The 18,804-nt window shown below is 42.2% G+C and overlaps 1 protein-coding gene across 11 annotated transcripts in view; it reads left to right on the forward strand.

Moving 5' to 3' along the window:
* DMD (dystrophin) overlaps nucleotides 1-18,804 on the forward strand; it is a 2,125,007-nt gene that overhangs the window by 1,663,745 nt on the left and 442,458 nt on the right. For all 11 annotated transcript variants that reach the window (XM_050936430.1, XM_050936437.1, XM_050936440.1 and 8 more), the window contains one exon: nucleotides 16,101-16,312. In XM_050936430.1, the coding sequence (XP_050792387.1) occupies nucleotides 16,101-16,312 (212 nt within the window). The remainder of the gene's footprint in view (nucleotides 1-16,100; nucleotides 16,313-18,804) is intronic.

Genomic DNA, 18,804 nt, shown 5'->3' on the forward strand with positions numbered 1-18,804 from the left:
ACAGGGCATGTACCCCAAACTGGTGGTATATACTCTCATAAAATTTCATCAAGCCAGTAACAAATGTGTGCTTCCAAAATACTACACTAGTTATTACGAAGCCACAGACAGTCCCCTTCAGGACCTCTAGCCCCTCATGTACCACACAGGTGAACCAGACTTCTATGATTAATTATTATTAAAACCAGAAATCACATATATTAGGTTCTTCCAGTTCCAAAGAACCAGACACATACCCCAGGTCAAAATATACTTCAGATTTTACCCAAAACCCACACTGGTAGCCAATCCTTTAGTAAGTAAAAACTACAGATTTATTAATATAAAAAGGAAGGGAGTTATGAAGATGTTAAAATGAATCATATACATTACAGTTGATTTCAGAGCTTGTAGATGAGGATAATAGCAGTGATGTTCAATCTGCCAGTTTGTAATAAGTCTTTCTGGTTCAACCCAAATATTGGGGGCCTCAGTCCATTGTTCAAAGCTCTTCTTTGTTAGCAATCATAATCCAAAGTTGTGGAGCAGGAGAGAGGCAAGGGGATGATGTCACACTTTCCAATTTATACCCCTCTAGTCCATGAGCATGGAAAGTTACTGTCTCAAACATGGATCACATGATCTATGAACCCTACTGAGTCACTGGACCTCTATTGTCCATATGCTCTCTGAGATGTCCTTGGGAGCGGCCCATTGGAAGAGTTGATTCTCTTCAATGGCCCATCAACCACGGCTGGCTGGTCTGGATGCAAATCTGTCTTGTGGGTGTTACGCAGGAACACAACATGTTTGAGATGCAAATACATAGCAAACATCTATAACTTCATGCACAAAGATAACACCCATCTGTAAACAAAATAACATTATGCAACAGATTACAACATTCCAAATGATATCTTACAAGGCATACTATGTGCAAGATCTATTGCAATTGTATAACAGTGGTAGCAACAGTGTTATAAATGGTCAGCTTCCTTTTTATACAGCATCACAGTCTGAAGGTACTCTTAGCACTCCAGCTGGAACTGCTGGAACCTCTTCATGAGGAGTATGCCTCATCCTCAGTTTCTGATGTTAGTAGGGAGGTGTCACCAGTTTGTTCTCTGTAGTCTAAACACTCAGGCCAGAACATGCCAGAGAGGGAGAGAGGCAGCCGAGAGCTCATTTTTATTACCCCAGCCATGATACTTCTAATGAAGGCTACTACTCCATAGCTATGTGCTTATTAGGTGCAATGGAGACTTCATCAGGCTAGAAGAACAGTGTCTCCACCCCAATCCAGAGCTAGATGCCCTTTCCTGCCAAACATGAAGCTAGCACAGTCTACTCCACTGCCAATCTTTTGTTGTATATTTTTAGAGAAGGCAAGGTCAAATACATGTGCCTTGCGCTTTGAATGTGAAGTGGTGAGGTCATTAGTTTTTGGTGGAGTTAATTCTACAGTCTCAGACTGCCCCCAGAGAAAGTTCTGTCTTCCCACAGATGAGCTTTACTCTGATTATTTGAAAGTTCCATTGTGCCAGAGAAAAATGTTAGTTGTTGACCACGCTCTTTGTCCGAGCACTTTAGGGGAACTTTTAGATATCCTGGACCCAGGCAATGAAGTGCTTTGAAGACAAGGACTGAGACTTTGAAAGTGATTCAAAATTCTATGGGAAGCCATTGTAGTGAGGAGAGAGCAGGCTTGATGGTAGAAGGCCATCTAGCTGCTGAACAGCTCCTGCCTGGGGGTAAAGCCATTCAGCAATGTAGTGGTTCCCCTCACAGCCAGGCGCTCATCCTATTCACTTTCCTTGCTGGGGGGCAGGAGTAGGAGGGAGAGTGTGTCTCTGCTCTGCCCTGCTCAGACTGCAGCTTTTCCTGCACATTGAGCATGCAGGGATTGGGTGTCATAAGTCCTGCGGTAGTGCATGGAGCACTCTGCAGCTTCGCTGTCACAGACCCATTCCCTCACTCATATGGCAGCACAGCTCCCTGTGCTGCCTTGGGACCGGTGACACCTAATGTCCCTGCAGGTGCAATCCGTGGGGAAGGCTGCAGTCCTAGCAGGTTGAGAGGCAGGGGGAAGAGAGACCCTTATCAACCATCATTCCAAAGTAGACACATCAAGGACTGATTAATCCCATTTTCGAAAGGCTGTCTTGCAGCCATTGTTGCGGTAGATCCCAGCACCCACCTCCTGTGAAATAGGTCAGGGATTCTCAACTTTTTTCTTTCTGAGCTCCCCCCGCCCCAACATGCTATAAAAACTCCACAGCCCGCCTTTGTCACAATAAAGGGGTTTCTGCAGGGCTTGTGTTAGGGGATAGCAACAGGGCAATTGCCTGGGGTCTCATGCCTCAGGAGCCCCTGCAAAGCTACATTGCCCCTGAATGTAGCCACTGAAGCTTCAGCTTCAGCCTCGGGTGGTGAGGCTCAGGGCCTGGGTTTCAACCCCATGAGGCAGGGCCTTGGCTTTCTGCCTTGGGCCCCAGTGAGGCTAATGCTGGCCCTGCTTGGTGCTCCCACTGAAAACTGCTTGTAGTCCCTTACGGGGTCTTGGACCCCTGGTTGAGAAACAATGATCTAGGTCACTGCTTATGAGTCAGCAACAGTGGAATATCTATGGACAAGTACTCAAAGAAGAAGAAACGGTTACTTATTTTACAGTAACTGTGGTTCTTCAAGAAGTGTTATCCGTATATTCCATGACCACCCTCCTCCACTACTGTGGAGTCTTCTAACAACTGGATTCTGTACTGGCAAAGGGACTGAGAGACAGTTGGGATTGTCCTATCCTGTATGCCCTTGGTTGGAGTCACAAGGACACTCAGGCACAGGTATGACTCCAACAGACACTGCCAGCCAAAAGAATCTGAACTTGAGTGGATGGGGTGAAAATGCACCAAACAGTGGAATAAATATGAATAACATGTCTTGAGGAACCACAATTATTATAAGTTAAGTAACAGTTTCTTTGATTCAGTTAAGTGGTGTGATGGTTATGATAACAGCTAATGCTTTATAATGCAAAAATGTAAAGGTAAACAAAGTTTTATACCACAAATCTTATTGAAAAATCCAAAAATTATGGAATGCTTCACAAAATAGAAATAAGTAAATGACAATCAACCAGCCCAAAAACTTAAAGAAAAATGTCTCACTGGGGATATCATAACCTAGTCCCAGATTTGGACCTTAGCGTCCAAAATATGGGGGTTAGCGTGAAAACCTCCAAGCTTAGTTACCAGCTTGGACCTGGTAAAGCTGCCACCACCCAAAAAATTAGAGTGTTTTGGGGCACTCTGGTCCCCCCAAAAAACCTTCCCTGGGGACCCCAAGACCCAAATCCCTTGAGTCTCACAACAAAGGGAAATAAACCTTTTCCCTTCCCCCCTCCAGGTATTCCCTGCCTGGGTTCCTGGAGAGATACACAGAAGCAAACTCCGTGAATCTAAACAGAGGGATTCCACCCTCTCTATTTTCAGTCCTGGAAAACACAAGCACTTTCCTCTTCACCAAGAGGGTATGCAAAGTCAGGCTAGTAAATCTAACACACAAAGATTTCCCCCTGACTTCTTCCTCCCACCAATTCCCTAGTGAGCACAGACTCAATTCCCTGGAGTTCCCCACTAAAGAAGAACTCCAACAGGTCTTAAAAAGAAAGCTTTATATAAAAAGAAAGAAAAATACATAAAAATGGTCTCTCTGTATTAAGGTGACAAATACAAGGTCAATTGCTTAAAAGAAATATGAATAAACAGCCTTATTCAAAAGAATACAATTTAACACATTCCAGCAACTACATACATGTAAATACAAAAAACCAAACCTATCTTTGTACTCACAACTTGGAAACAGAAGATTAGAAAGCAGGAAATAGAAAAATCCTTCCCATAGCCGAGAGGGACAGATTCAAGACCAGAAAAAAGGACTCACACACAAACTTCCCTCCAACCAGATCTGAAAAAGTCTAGTTTCCTGATTGGTCCTCTGGTCAGGTGTTTCCGGTACTTTTTTCCAGGTGTGAGAGACATTAACCCTTAGCTATCTGTTTATGACAGGGGAAAAATAATGAAATACTTGGAATGGAAGTCACAACAACCATAGATTTTATTAAACATGTATATAGTTATCTAGTTGCTAAGATAAACTGAGAAAATGTTTATGTTTTAGAATGAAAATATACTTAATGCCCTTGAAAAGTACTTGAAAACTGAAAAATGGGAAGAGAAAGAGGAAATTTTGAGGACAACAAATCTTATAAAAAGGATTAATGTTGACAACTTTGAAGCTGAGTTAGTGTGCTCCTTGGGCAAATAATGAAAATGTGATATTTTTATACAGTCTCCACATTAGAAACTTTTTATCCACAAAAATCTACACTTCTTTTATGTTTGCAACATATTCCAACATTGCAGTTGTAGACAAGTTAACATAAACTAACAAAATACTACCTATTTTCTAATAACTACTGAATAGCAATCTGGGTCCCCATCCCATCCCACATCTCAAGACTTTTTGAATAAATTGATATTCATCATATCTATTAATCATGTAATCTATTTTCAATTAAAGGGACACACAAACTTAAAAACAGAAGTGTGTGATTTTAATCTTCTTTATTTACAAGTAATGTCTAAAATCCCTACAGTCGCAGAGATTAGACAATCTAAATATGTCCTTTTTTCAGTTTATTTACTTTATATACTTGAGTGGTCACTTTCTTTTTTTCCTGTTATATTTTATCAGGGCTCATTCTTTAAAATGCTGAGCACTTCTAGAAGGTGTTGAGAACCCTGAGATCCTTTTAATGTCAATTGGAGGTTGAGAACATGCAACTCCTTCTAGGATTGGGCCCTTGATTATTCATTTTTCCCACTTGGTGTCTTTCACATTGCAACATAGCAGAAAGAAACATTTAAAATATTGGAAACTACAGCTGCAAAGCCTGAAACTACTCATAAGTCATTTTTCAAAACTGACTAGATTTCAAGTGGACTGTGTCCTTTCATTGTGAGCATTGTTGCAAGGGATAAACATTGAAACACTCAAAGATCTAGATAAACCCCGGTACATTTTTAGTTTAGGAATGTCATTGCATCTGTAATTCCTTTGGGTATATAACTGACCAGAATCCTAGTATTCTATGGTTATGTTCTGCAGGAGGTCAAACTAGAACAGAGGTTCTCAAACTTTTTTTGTTGAATTTTCAAATATTAATCACAGACTCCCAATTAAGAAACTGATTGACAAAGGTATATGTGTACTTCATATAAACACATACTGTTGGTAATGCTTAAAGAAAAAGATTATAAGAGTACGTACAGATATCAGTGAGATGGGTGACCCTCCCTCTTACTGCACTCTGACTCTCTTTGGTGTGATGGTTGACAAGCAAACTCATAGATCATTCTCCACTTCCAGACGGGACCTGACATTTGTCTTCATAGCTATCATGGCAGAGAATGATGCTTCACGTGTATATGTTGTTGGGAAAGGTAGCAACACTTTTATTGCTTCTGTAACTAAAACTGGGTATTTTGCAGCAACAGTTGGTCAAAACTGACAAGGTGCTTGTTCCTGAAACTGATTTTTCAGTGTGCAGTCACAGGATAATTCAAGCAGCTCCTGCTCTGCTTTTCCACTCAAAGAGCAAGATGACATTGCACAAGCTGAGAACAAATCCCGAACCCAGTAATTTTCCTCCATGTTTATATTTTTAACGTAAACACTGAAGTACTCTGCAAAAGTTGAAAGGTGAATAATGGTCCTGTCTCTCACACAGTCAATTTTCATGATGTTAGTAACCAGAAATTCTGTCAGTAGCGGAACCATATCTGAGATTCCACTGCTCTGTCTAGTTTTCCAAATCTCTGTTTTCTTCTGAAATGCTGCAGTTGTTTAACTCACCTCAAGTATGATTGTATCACTCCCTTGTGTGAAGAGTTTTAGTGCATTCAGCAAGTTTCAAATGTCTGCTAAGTGTGCAAGCTTTACAATAAATATCAGGTCAGAAAAGTTTGCAGTGATCTTGTGCACAGAAAGAAAACTCAGCAGCTCTTTGTGAAGCTCAAAAACTCTTTCCAACATTCTGACACGAGATAGCCAATGCACTTCCCTATGACACAATAATATGTCATGTCCTGCATCCATATCTAAACACTGCTTTGCAAACAGGTTGAATTCAAAGGCCAGGACTTTATGAAATTCACAGCTGTCGTGGCTGCATTTAGCATATAATGCAATTTGGGTTCCTTTTTTTTTTTTTTTTGTTTGTTTTGTAATGCAATAGCCTGGCAACGCAACATCCATTGCAGTCGTCCATCACTAAATTCCATAAAACCAAAATCATTATAACTTTAATAAAACTTTCTGTTCTTTACTTGTTCCTTACTACTTGACTCTGCATTGTACATGACTTCAGCACAATTAGGAGTGCTAGTATGAGGATATTTAAAAAACTTATCCATATTCAATGTAATTTGCTTACGCACTGTAAAAATATATTCCACTTCCACCCACCAAAGACTTCTTAGTCATAAAAAAGCCAGACATCACTTCTGATTTGCTGTTGCAAGGAGTGATACATTTTACATTGTGCAGTGTGAGTATTACAACATTGTTCATGCACCATGGAATATGTTGTGTAAACAGAAATAGTAGATTTATCAGTTTTTATCATTATGCAATGCAGACACAAGATGAGATTTTTTTTTTATTTTTTTTCCATAATATTTTGTAGAACCCCTGTACAGTCTCTCAGGACCCAGGGGGTCCATGGACCCCAGTTTTAGAACCGCTAGACTAGATGATCATAATAGTCCCATTTGGCCTTGAAATCTAAGACTATATTGGGAAAAGATGACCTTTATGGCAAGACCTAGATGTGCTGATTACAATACCTATGACAAGCAGTTTGATAAAGGGAGGATTTGTATTCAATTTATGGTAATTTGATAAGAAAAGGAGCTTTGTTTTCTGCTTTGCAAATTCCATTTCTACTGTGTCACTTGATAATTCTGTCCACAATAGGGTCCTAGTTAGGTGAGGACCTCTTAAAAACAGTTATTTGGTTGTCATTTTGAATTTATCATGTAATTTCAGGAATGCAAAAAAGGGTATGAATGAAAGGAGAGGAAATGTCAGCCTTTTGCTTCATTATTAATAGGATTAGACTGGACATCATTTACAACAGGGGCAGGCAAACATCTGGATGGGGAAATTGTATGCAGGACCATGAATGTAGGACTGGGGAAGGGGGTTGGGGTGCAGGGGGGAGTGCAGGGTGTGGGGGGGTGCAGTGTGCAGGAAGGGGCTCAGGGCAAGGTATTGGGGTGGAGGGTGCAGGAGGGAGCTCAGGGCAGGGGGTTGGGGTGCAGGAGGAGTGTGGAGTGTGGTGGGGGCTCAGGGCAGGGGTTTGGGTGCAGGGGGGTAAAGGAGAGGGCCCAGGACAGGAGGTGCATGAGGGGGTTGGGGTGCATGAGGGGTGTGTGGTGCAGGAGGAGGCTCAGGGAAGGAGTTTGGGGTGCAGGGTGTGGCAGGAGCTCAGGGCAAGGAGTTCTGGTGTGGGAGGGGGCTCAGAGAAGGGGTTGTGATGCAGGAGGGGTGTGTGGTGCAGGAGGGGGCTCAGGGCAGGGGTTTGAGTGCAGGAGGGGTGCGGAGTGTGGCAGGGGGCGGGCTCATGGCAGTGGGTTAGGGGAATCAGGGCAGGAAGTTGGGGTGTGGGATGCAGGAGGGGTTTGGGGTGCAGGTTCCAGCCCAGCGCCACTTACCTCAAGCGACTCTGGGGTGGCAGCGGTGCACAGCAGGGCTGAGGCAGGTTCCCTGCCTGCCCTGGCCTGTGCCGCTCATGGAAGTGCCCAGCATGTCTGGCAGTGGCTCCTGGGGATGAGGTGGGGCAGGCGGCACTGCTGCACGCTGCCTTCACCTTGCGGGTACCACCCCCAAAGCTCCCATTGGCCGCAGTTCCTCATTCCTGGCCAATGGGAGCTTGGGGGGGGTGTTCCTGGAGGCGAGAGCAGTACGTGGAGCCCTCTGACACCCCACCCCCCACCCCCCGAGGCAGCAGGGACATAGTGCAGTTTGCTTCCGGGAGCAGCACAAGGCCAGCGCCGGCAGGGAGCCTGCCTTAGCCCCACTGTGCCACAGGGCTGGCAATCCCAAGGGCTGGATTGAAAGCCCTGATGGGCCAGATCCAGCCTACAGGCCATATTTTGCCCACTCCTGATTTACAGTAACATGAATGTGTCTTTCTACTGTTTTGCTAACAGCTTCTTCTGAGAGTTCTCCTTCATTGTGTCCACTTCATAATATATGATGACTCTTCCCTTCCTCTATAGAAGTGGAAAGTGAGGCAGAAGAGGGAAAAAAGACGAGGAGGCTTTCCTGTTCTTTAGTCTTCTGAGACCTTTTGGCCTTGTTTCCAATTTCTTGCATTTGTGGAGTATAAATGTCTTTGGCCCTGAACTTTTACCAATCAGGGATGGTGAAAAAAAAAATACTGTGAAAAAATTGGAGGTTTCAAAATCTGTGTTCATTCCATGGAGAATGAAAATAAGATCTTTGAATTAAAAAAAAAAGGATAGAGAGAGAGATCCCACTCTTAAATAGCCAGGACCCTGGTGATTAGGTCACTTACCAGGATGTGGGAGACCCAGATGACAGTCCTTGCCACCAAGCTATAGAGAGTCTCTCTCTCCCTCTCTCTGTCTGGGGAGTCTAAGGAAAAAGGATCTGTCTTTTGAGGGTTCTTTGTTCCTATTGTTTTTTAAAATTGATTGGATAGCAAATTGTTTGGTTTTTTTTTCTGGTCAGTCCCTAGATTGGTTGGATACCAAACTAGATGGGAGAACTGGGTATAGACAGGTCCACCTTAAAATTTAGTCACGGAAGATAGGATGAGTATATATGTATTTTCTCATGTGAGGGGGCCTTGGATTTCCTTTGTCCGTCTTGTCTGTTTAGATAGTCAGAGATAGACCCTACCTCAAATTGCTTAAAATGTGCATATACAATGTGGCCCTGATCTTGATTGGGCCCTCCACATGTGATGGAAAGTCAAATAATTAGTAATAATGATTTCATAGATAGGGGAACTGAGAGACAGAAAGTGAATGATTTGCCCAAGGCCACACAGAGCAGCAGATACTCAGCTCATTGTACTAAGCACTGTACAAACATATGGAAAAACACAGCCCCTTTGCAGGTGAGATTATGTCTTAGATTGTCAATTATATTAATGTTTTAATAATTGCAGAATCCATCCACTATTTCAGTTGCTTTTCTCTTAATGTGAATACAGTTTTGCTGATCATTTTTTCAAGTTTATTTTTATTGTTCCTTTCATTTCTATTATTGTTTGTCTCATTGAGATTGTTCTAAGTGAGGATGCCTTACTGAATCTTATGTCGGGTTTGTTACTATTTGTTATTTGGAGGAGGTTGCATAGAAGGACTGCACTAGGGTGACATCACTGGAGAGGCAGTGGATTAGTGACTGCCCAGGCTGTTCTTCTTTTTGAAGAGGTCTTAACCCCCTGATACAGTGCTGCTGCTTAAGTGCTCAATTTTCAAATCTTTGATCACACTGTTTTAGAGTGCTCATTTACTTTTTCCACAAATTCACTTTTCCAAAGAAAGGATGAGCAGTGGGCAGCTCAGATAGCTCAATACGTAAGTGGTTTGTTTTCAGCAGCAGACAGAGTTATGTTAGTTTTATCCATAAATGAAGTATAGCAGAGCAAATAACTTAATAAACAAAAATTGATTTCAAGTTAGCAGCTTTACTTGCTGGGATTGTTCTTTTTCTGGATACTAAATCAATGGTAACTGGATTATAAAATAGTTATCTAGTGTTTTATTTTTTAAATGTAATTTTCTCAATTGTTAGTACTTCCTGTATCTTACTAAACCAATAAATCAGCTCAGGGGATCTCACTTTTCCCTTTTTAATAACATAACAGCTGTCGAACTACTGGTGGCACTAGTGATGCAAACCAAATTGAATAGGACTCTGAAATTATAAGCCTCCACTGCTAGAGTCAAGTGAAGTAGCTAGACTATTCAATGACATAGGGGGAGCTGCAGGGAGCCCTAATGGACTGGGCAGGAGAGGCCATGTGGACCCCACCCCCATCCAATCTCTAGGATACAATCACAAAAATGCCTATACTTGCTCCATCTGGTGGCATTTATTTTTTCCCAGTCTACACGATGAGATGAGCAGCATGAAAAAGGGCACTATTGCATCAGCAAAATTGGAAATGCTTGACTGAAGCACTGGGAATTACGATCTGATAAGACAGGGAATTGTTTAGGGAAAATATTAGTTAAAAATAATAACAGATGTAATCAGCAAGAACTTCGATATTTTGCTTGTGTGTAGTTTGTCTGGCTTGCCTGATTAGACTGTAAGCTCTTCATATAGGATGATCTCTAACTATGGGTTTATAAAGGATCTAACACAATGGAATTCTGTCCTAGTTGAGGCCCTTTAGTGCTATTGCAATATCCGTAAATAATAATTGTAAAAAGATAAATGGGTCACAATTTGTAGTAGTTTAACCAAGGACAAAGAATTCTGCTCTGCTACTCTTATGTTGTGTATTGCCTTCAGATATGAAAAAAAAATGTTGAGATGTACTGATTCTTAAATAGTCTGTGTATACAGAAACGTTCAGATAGTGGCACACATGAGATAAGAACAATTTAAAATTTCTCTTAATATCTCATTGAAAGAAAAAGTGATACCAAACTCCACATTTGGCTCCATTCTTCTGCCAGATCTCTCTCCTCATGTTCCCTCTTGTGGTGGGGTGGACAAACACCACAGTGGACCAGAGTATGAAGGGGGATAGTGGAAACTGGCACTGATACTGACCCTGCCCAGCAGCATCTGATCTCAGTGTCAAACCAAAGTGGAACTTTTCAACATTAGGGAGGAAAAGGGGAGGAAGAAAAGTGCACGAGGGGAGTTACCATGGTAGGAAGATCTTGGGGTCTGAGAGAGAAAGAATTTAGGAGTTGGCTGAAATGAGCAGCCCTACATTTAGGAACCTTAGGAGCTTTCAAGCTTTGGAACTGTTTTATTTATTAATTGTGTAAAAACACCAAGAACAGGGTGAGTTTTGACTCTACACAGGGCATATCACACAGATTACATTAATTCTACGTGTTCCTAATTTATAAATCACCATAATATCTAGGTTGCTGTAGTAAAAAGATGAAGGGCAAGAATCTGATCTCAGTTACACTGTTGTAATCCAGAGTAGAATTAGGACAATTACTCTAGATTTAGATCATTGTGTAACCTGGTGTGACAGAGTGAGAGTAGCCTGCAACTGACTCTCCATTTGATAAGCATATCTACATGAGCCAAAATAAGGAGATCAGTAATTAAATACCAGGTGATTAACCAGTCAACCAGGGGACTCAGCTGAAGATGGTTAAAAGAGAGACGAGAGAGAAGGAGGAAGACTGGAAGGGTAAAGCAGCCCAGGTTTTCAGTTAGGTGAGATCCCCCCTGTCTGCTCTGTAGCTTGGTAGTAGGTAAAGGCTTAGGAAAAAAGCCGTATGCTGTGCGGAAACAAACACTTGTAAATAAAGCACGTGGTACTGAACTTGCCAATGGTGGTGTGAGGACTGTTTACAGCAAGCAATCCAGGGTGAGTGAGTCCAGCGCTGTGACACTGAGCTCATACTTTTAAAATAATTTTTAATATTATTTAGCTCTCAGACCTCCTTTTGTCACCCATCCTATAACAGCATAGCTCTTCCTCTGTTGTGTTTTGCTTTACTGAAGGTGTTTGATTGAGGGCTGGAGGTGGATAATCAAACTCCCATTGTATTTCTTCAAAACTCAGATAAATCCCTGGAACAATTGACTCACGGGTGATTGATTTTTTAATTCCACCTATGCACAGATCTCTAGGCCTTATTCCCATGGTTGAACTCTTCATGCTCTCAGATTAGGGTCACTGGATGTGGAAAGAACTCATTTTCCCCTCCACTGAATCCCATATGTTCATTGTAACCTGCAGGATCTTATGGGACGGAGGTAGGCAGAAATGACCCTTACTGGGCCTGAGGCAGAATGCTAGATGCCTCCCCTATCCTCTTCCTGCTGTTCAGCTGCACTTTCAAAGAAAATATATTAAGTATTTTCTTTTTTTTCCCCCACAAATTCTCTCCTCCAGCCAGAGGAAACCTTTCATAGAGTGATCTTATGCCTTCAGACAAAAACCCAGTATGGTTACAGAAGCCTTTTAAAATACTTTAAAAATAATCTACTTTGAAGGGAACCTTTAAAGAAGGGTCTGTTGGCTAATATTTTTTAAAAGATTTTGCAGTTCTCTGATCCTCATCTGAAATAGCTAGCTCAGTGGTTCCTGGGTAGTAAAGTCTCTGATACAGAGCTGATCCCTACATGTTTTTGTAGAATGTGTGAGCATTGCGAGTGGAGTGTGACAGGGTCTGTTCCCCTTTTGTTTGTGATCTCCTCACTTCTGTCTTCTGTTCACTCTGGGCTTCCCTTTACACTGCCATCACTCCTTGGCCTCCTCACACACTATCCATTCTTGCACCACACCTTCACAATGATAACACCATGTCCCCCTTCCCACCCACCCAGAAATTCCTTTCTGTTCTCTCCTTCCAGTGGTCAGGCAGGGTGTGCTTCCACCTGGTGGATTTGAGATGGCAGATATTTCCTGACAGGTGCTTCTGGGACACACACACACACACACACACACACACACACACACTTTTAACTCCAGCTCACAAAGCCTGAGGGATGTGCCAGTAGCCTTGGGCAGCTGCCAGGAAATTTTCACTCCTACTTCCTCTTTCTTCTCAGAAGTATCTAAAGGAGTTCCAGAGTCTCCTGCTCTTCTCTCCCGCTGCCATTTCCAGGTATATGGCAAGAAGCAGTGTTGAGGGAATGCCTGTCTTGGTGCTGATGCAACCATGTTTGTACCAGGTGGAACCATTCATCTTACACATTCTGGTACAGCTCTGATCTGACCCATCCACAAGTTGGAAAAGGTTCCTGGGTGTTCCAAACGCTTATTGTTTGGCATATACCTAATAAAGGTGTAGTCAACATTCCCCTTCTCCTTAACAAAGAAGATTCAAGTACAGCAGTGGTTCTTAACCAGTGGTACGTGTACCCTTGTGGATACACAAAGGTCTTCCAGGGGGTACATCAACTCATCTAGATATTTGCCCAGTTTTAGAACAGGCTAGATAAAAAGCACCAGCAAAGGCAGTACAAACTAAAATTTCATACAAACAGAATGAGAAAGTAAGCCATTTTTCAATAACAGTGTGCTGTGACTCTTTTGTATTTTTATGTCTGATTTTGCAAGCAAGTCATTTTAAGTGAGGTGAAACTTTGGGGTACACAAGACTACTTTTCCAGACTACTGTACCACTTTCAGGAATCTGACTGAGATTGTATAAATAGGAGAGAAACAAACTCTGAGGAGACATGTTTATTTGCTAACATACTGAGTGGTTTAAATGAGAGCCAAAGGTGAAATCTTGAACAAGTTCAGCTAAAAGGAATTGCCTTTCCTCATTCAAAAGATATTTTTTTTAAATGTCCACATTCAAATGAAAGCATCAATTATCATGTGTAAACTTTCTGTGATGAATGGATGTTTTTTGTGTACTGCTTTTGGGTTACTCTGTAATAATTCAGTGATGCCTGAATTGCAAAGGTCCCCTTTACTTCCTCTTTAATGAACTATCTCTGAAACCTTTTTGACTGCTAGTATTTTATTTGTCACATATGGTATTTAATGAGCTGAAAACTAGCTCAGAAGAGCCAGATGAGTGATCTAAATGTCACAAGTGTTTATCCCACATTTAAATGTTTTCTTTTCTGGGATTAGAGAGTGACCCAATGCATCAAACTGAAATATTTTGCATAGCTTTAAATTATTTGTTTAGATAATAATTTAAAGAGACTCTATTACCTGAACTCTCTCTGGCTCTCAAGCTCTGATGTAATAAGGCATGCACCATTAAGAATATTTTCCTTTGAGTGTGATAACTTATTCCTGAGAAAACAAAATAATAGAGCTGTTTTGAAAAAAATGTTGTTTTCTGAAGAAGAAAAATAAAGACTTTTGGGCAAAAAATTGAAAACTGAAATATTCTGGTCAAAAATATTTTGAGGTACCTCCTAGAGGTTGAGGTTTGGGTGTTTCATGTTCCCAGTCTCCTCTACAGATTAGATCCCTGGCTGGACTACATTTCTCATGCTGAACCCCAGCCAGGGAGCCTGGCCCACAAGGGAGAATGGGGACATGAAGCAACTGAACCACAGTTCCTATGAGACATGGCAACATATCCAAATAAATATATTTTGATTTTCAATTGTTTGGTTTTGGGACAAAAAAGGAACATTTTCTGTGGCAAGCAGATACAATAGCTAATAATAGCCCACCTTAATTGATTATTCTCATTATAGTTAGTATGCCAACACCAATTTTTTTATGTTCTCTGTGTGTATATATGTCTTCCTACTGTATTTTCCACTGCATGCATCCAATTAAGTGGGCTTTAGCCCACAAAAGCTTATGCTCAAATAAATTTGTTAGTCTCTAAGGTGCCACAAGTACGCCTGTTTTTTTATCTGTAGGTAGCAACCCAAATGTGGTGTAGCCTTTCAATACTACTCATTTCAAGTTGGACAGTTTAATATGCTTCAAGTCTTGGCTTGCACAGATTATGTAATTTGTGTTACTGCTCTTTCCCTCCTCCTCACAGCCTTAGCCAATCCTTGGTTCATCTTCTGGTTGTACCTGGTCTCTTTTGGATTCTATTTTGTTATTTACATTACTTTCCCGTACTTCCTCCCTCTCATGTACTCAGTCATTCCTTTTCCCACATCCACTCATTTTCTGTCTTCTCCTCCAGGCTGGAGCAAGGGATGCTGAGAGGATCTTCTTTCCCTTCTCCAAGCCTGGTGGAATTCACAGGAGGATTTAGAACCCTTCTTCCCAGGGCTTTGGAGCGGAGTCCAGAGCTAGAGCCCAGAGCAGCTCCAGAGCAGTGGAGCTGCAGGTTTTTGCCTGGAGCTGGAGTGAAGCCGGAGCACAGCTCCAAAGCCTTATTTCTTCCAAGCTAAAGGAGAGGCACTCCTGGGAGGATTTTCACTTTACATATTTGTGATGGGGCATTGCTCTCCTCTAGTCCAGAGAGGCAATGCCTTTGTGGAAGCAACCCTATCATGGGTGCTCTGCTGGCAATGTCCTCCATCTGATGGTGCCTTTGCCTTCAGACCATTCAGGAAATTCTCAACCCACCAAGAGAAGGTGGCCTCTGACTTTTAACTATAATGGGGGCAGTCTTTGGGAAAAATACTAAGAGGCCTGACTCTGTGCTAGTTTTAAGCAATACTTAAAAGATTTCTTATTAACAAAGCACAGCACAATTTTATTTTCAAAGCTTTGCATATTTTAGGGTTAGATCCCTGTGTCACATCACCAGGAAATTTCCTGATGCCTTTGTGGACCAGTCTGACCTCAGCCAAACCTTGTTATCATAGCTTTCAGTTATCATTATCCCTTTCAGAACTACATTTCCCCCCAAATAAGGACACATCTAATCCTTATTCTAATAACTAAAATGAAGAGGTTTTTTGTGAACAGCCATGCACTCTACCAATGTTTGTCTTACCTGGTCAAGAAAGTATAACATAACCATTTATTACCACTTGTAATTAATCTTAAAATGAAGGATAAGATTATAGCAGTCCCCATAGGACATCTCATCAAAATGCTAGCTTGATTTGGCTTGGTATGAATGAATGAGAAATGTTTCTTTCTCATCAAGGTGACCCTGTTTGAGTATTCTTTACATCGTTATTGAGACAAAAAGCTGACATTTCTGGCTACATATGCATCAGGACCCATGCTGTGTACCATACTGTGCCCTACCAACCGTTATTTGTTCTCTTTTAATAAACCAAATTTAGTTACAGATGAAAATTGTTGTTTGCAATGAGAAATATTACTTAAATATTTCAATAACTGCTTTTTTTTTTAAAAAAATCATCTTGAATAAGTCTTTTTTTTCCCTTTTTTTTTTTTTTTTGCATTTGTTTTTCACCAGTTGAAAAGATCCAGAGCCAGTGGGACGAAGTACAGGGACACCTTCAAAGCCGCAGGCAACAGCTACATGAAATGTTAAAGGATTCAACACAATGGTTGGAAGCCAAACAAGAAGCTGAGCAGGTTCTAGAACGGGCCAAAGTCAAGCTTGAGTCATGGAAGGAAATTTCTTACACTGTGGAAGCTCTGAAAAAGCAGAACACCGAACTTAAGGTTATTATTGAAGATAGAGAATTTATTGAAATGTCTGATGAAAACATTTCTACTTGATTTGAGTAGTTGACTTTCAAGATTCGGTAGCTCAGACCAAAAATATGTAGCCACAAACCAGGTGATTCCCCAGCCCAAATACTCCCTCCACTCCTGCTAAAAAACAAATAAATAAAATTCTATTGGCTTCTAAATTCTAAAAATGACATCACATAAATTGGTTCTAATTAGCAGAGAGACCAAAGGCTGGGTAATACTGGAGAATGCTCTTTCACCACTCACTCTTTGAACTGCTGCTAACTAGTTGTACCTGTTCTTTTGGGGCAGTAGGCAAAGTGTTTTTGTTGTTGTTGTTTTATGTCTTTTAGCTGTATATTTGAGGGTAGGCCAGAGCTGGTTCTAGCGATATTCCCATAAATAATTATGGAGAATATCTGCTCAAACTGGTAGTATCTAGCTTTCTGGTAAAAGCTTAACCACCTTCCCCACCCCCCACCTTTTAAATTGTCCCAGTTCACATAAATAGAAGATTTCACATTCCAGAAATGTCAGTCTAATTAACATTAACATCCATTGTTTTTAATCAATCTCTCCCATTCTATACTTTTGAAGTACATAAACACTGGCTTTTAATTTGCCCTGTGGAAGTACGAAAACACCAGAAATCCTTCATTTTCTTGTTTGTTTTAGGGCTAGTAACTGGTTAAATTTTCTCATCTGAGATTCGGCTTTAAGGGTCATTGTCTGAGATGGATGGATTATTATAAATAAAGGCAATCACTCATTAATGTATTGGAAAGAATTAGAGATTATGTACGCTACTGTCATTCAGCAGAGAGGAGAGACATTTGTCATTGTCTCGTTCTTGAGATAGAATGCTGGCTTCTGACCAGCGTTTGGCTTACAAATAAGTCTCAAAGTAAGTTTCTTAACTGCAAAGGTGTAAGGGAGGAGGGAAAAGTTAGTTGAACAAATTATGTGAACAAGTTCTTAAGTAATTTTTTTTTAACATTCTCCACCTCAAATTCAAAGTACGCAGGCAATTAAGACGAATGGAAACAGCTATTTTACAAACAGAGTGCCACATTTTTCATTTCTTACAAGCATTTCTTACAAGTACCTCCTGCTATTAGACTTACAAGAGTTACTTTTATAAGAAGTTTACATATCTTAATACAAAATTTAATTTAAATACTTCCTTTACAGGACTCTGCCCTTAGAATATAAATCTTTAACTCAAACTGGTAAATGCAAAACTGTAATATCTATATGAAAATTACAAAATATATGTACCTATAGGTGTTTGTGCATCGTAAACGTCCGCTGTTGGGGTTCGCCCCTTTCAGGGTGGCTGGGAGCCAGGCCGCCTCACTACATGGGGCAACAAATGACAGTTCAGGGCTCAGATCTCAGGCAGGGGCTGAGCAACCAGTTCAGTAATTTAAGCCCAGGCCCTAGGTCAGGGCGGGGCAACAAGCAATAGTTCAGGGCTCAAACCCTCAGGCAGGGGCTGAGCAGACAGTTCAGTAAATTAAGCCCAGGCCCTAGGTCAGGGCGGGGCAACAAACAATAGTTCAGGGCTCAGACCCTCAGGCAGGGGCTGAGCAAACAGTTCAGTTAGTTAAGAAGCCCAGACTCCTGGGCCTGAGTGTCGGGGCGAGGTGGGAGACTGCCACCCGTGAGTGGGGTGGCAGGGGGGATGCAGGCCCGCCCACTCCTCTGCGTCCAAGCCCGGGGCCCTAACAGCAGCAGGCAGCCTGCTGCTGTGTCAGTGGGGATCCTGGCCGCAACACACTGACATTGGCTCTGGGTGTGCTGCAGCCAGACTAGGATCGGCTGCCCCTGGGCCACTTCCATACTCCCCCTCGGGCCCTATCTGGGTCCTGGCATTGGCCTCTGGGGGGTCCAGGAGCATAGGTTCATCAGGGCAGGGGTTGGGCGGCAGATGTGGCAGCCCCTCCGGGTAGCAGGCATGGGGCAGCTCCAGCAGCTCTTCTGGGTAGCGGGCACAGGGTAGCTCCGGCAGCTCCTCCGAGTAGCGGGAGCAGGGTAGCTCCGGCCAGTCTGGCCGGTGGCCTGGGGCTGCTGGAACTTCCCAGTCTCGGGCTCCGCTAGGGACGTCTGCTCTCTCCGGTGACTGGCCAGTTTCTGAGCCCTGGGGTTGGTCTTTTATACTTGCTGCCCTGCGCCTTGATCTCTGGGGGGCGAGCACAGGCTCCTGCGACTCTGCCCACTTTGGCGTCCGTAAGGGCTCGTACCTCTCTGGGGCAGCTGGGAGCCAGGCTGCCTCACTACATGCATATCCTTATGTATAAATAGAACTTGATGAGAAAACTGTTCCAGACCTGCAATCATATTTGATATTTCAGATTGTTCCTCTGTTCCAAATCAGGATGAAACATGAGACCTTTGTCTCTCTCTTTTTGGGGTAAAATTTCCAAGTGTTCCTCACCACTTCCTCCCCAACCTCAGGCAGTGCCAATCACCTCAGTAGT

The sequence above is a fragment of the Gopherus flavomarginatus genome, chromosome 1 (genome assembly GCF_025201925.1).
Source record: "Gopherus flavomarginatus isolate rGopFla2 chromosome 1, rGopFla2.mat.asm, whole genome shotgun sequence".
Classification (NCBI taxonomy): domain Eukaryota; kingdom Metazoa; phylum Chordata; order Testudines; family Testudinidae; genus Gopherus; species Gopherus flavomarginatus.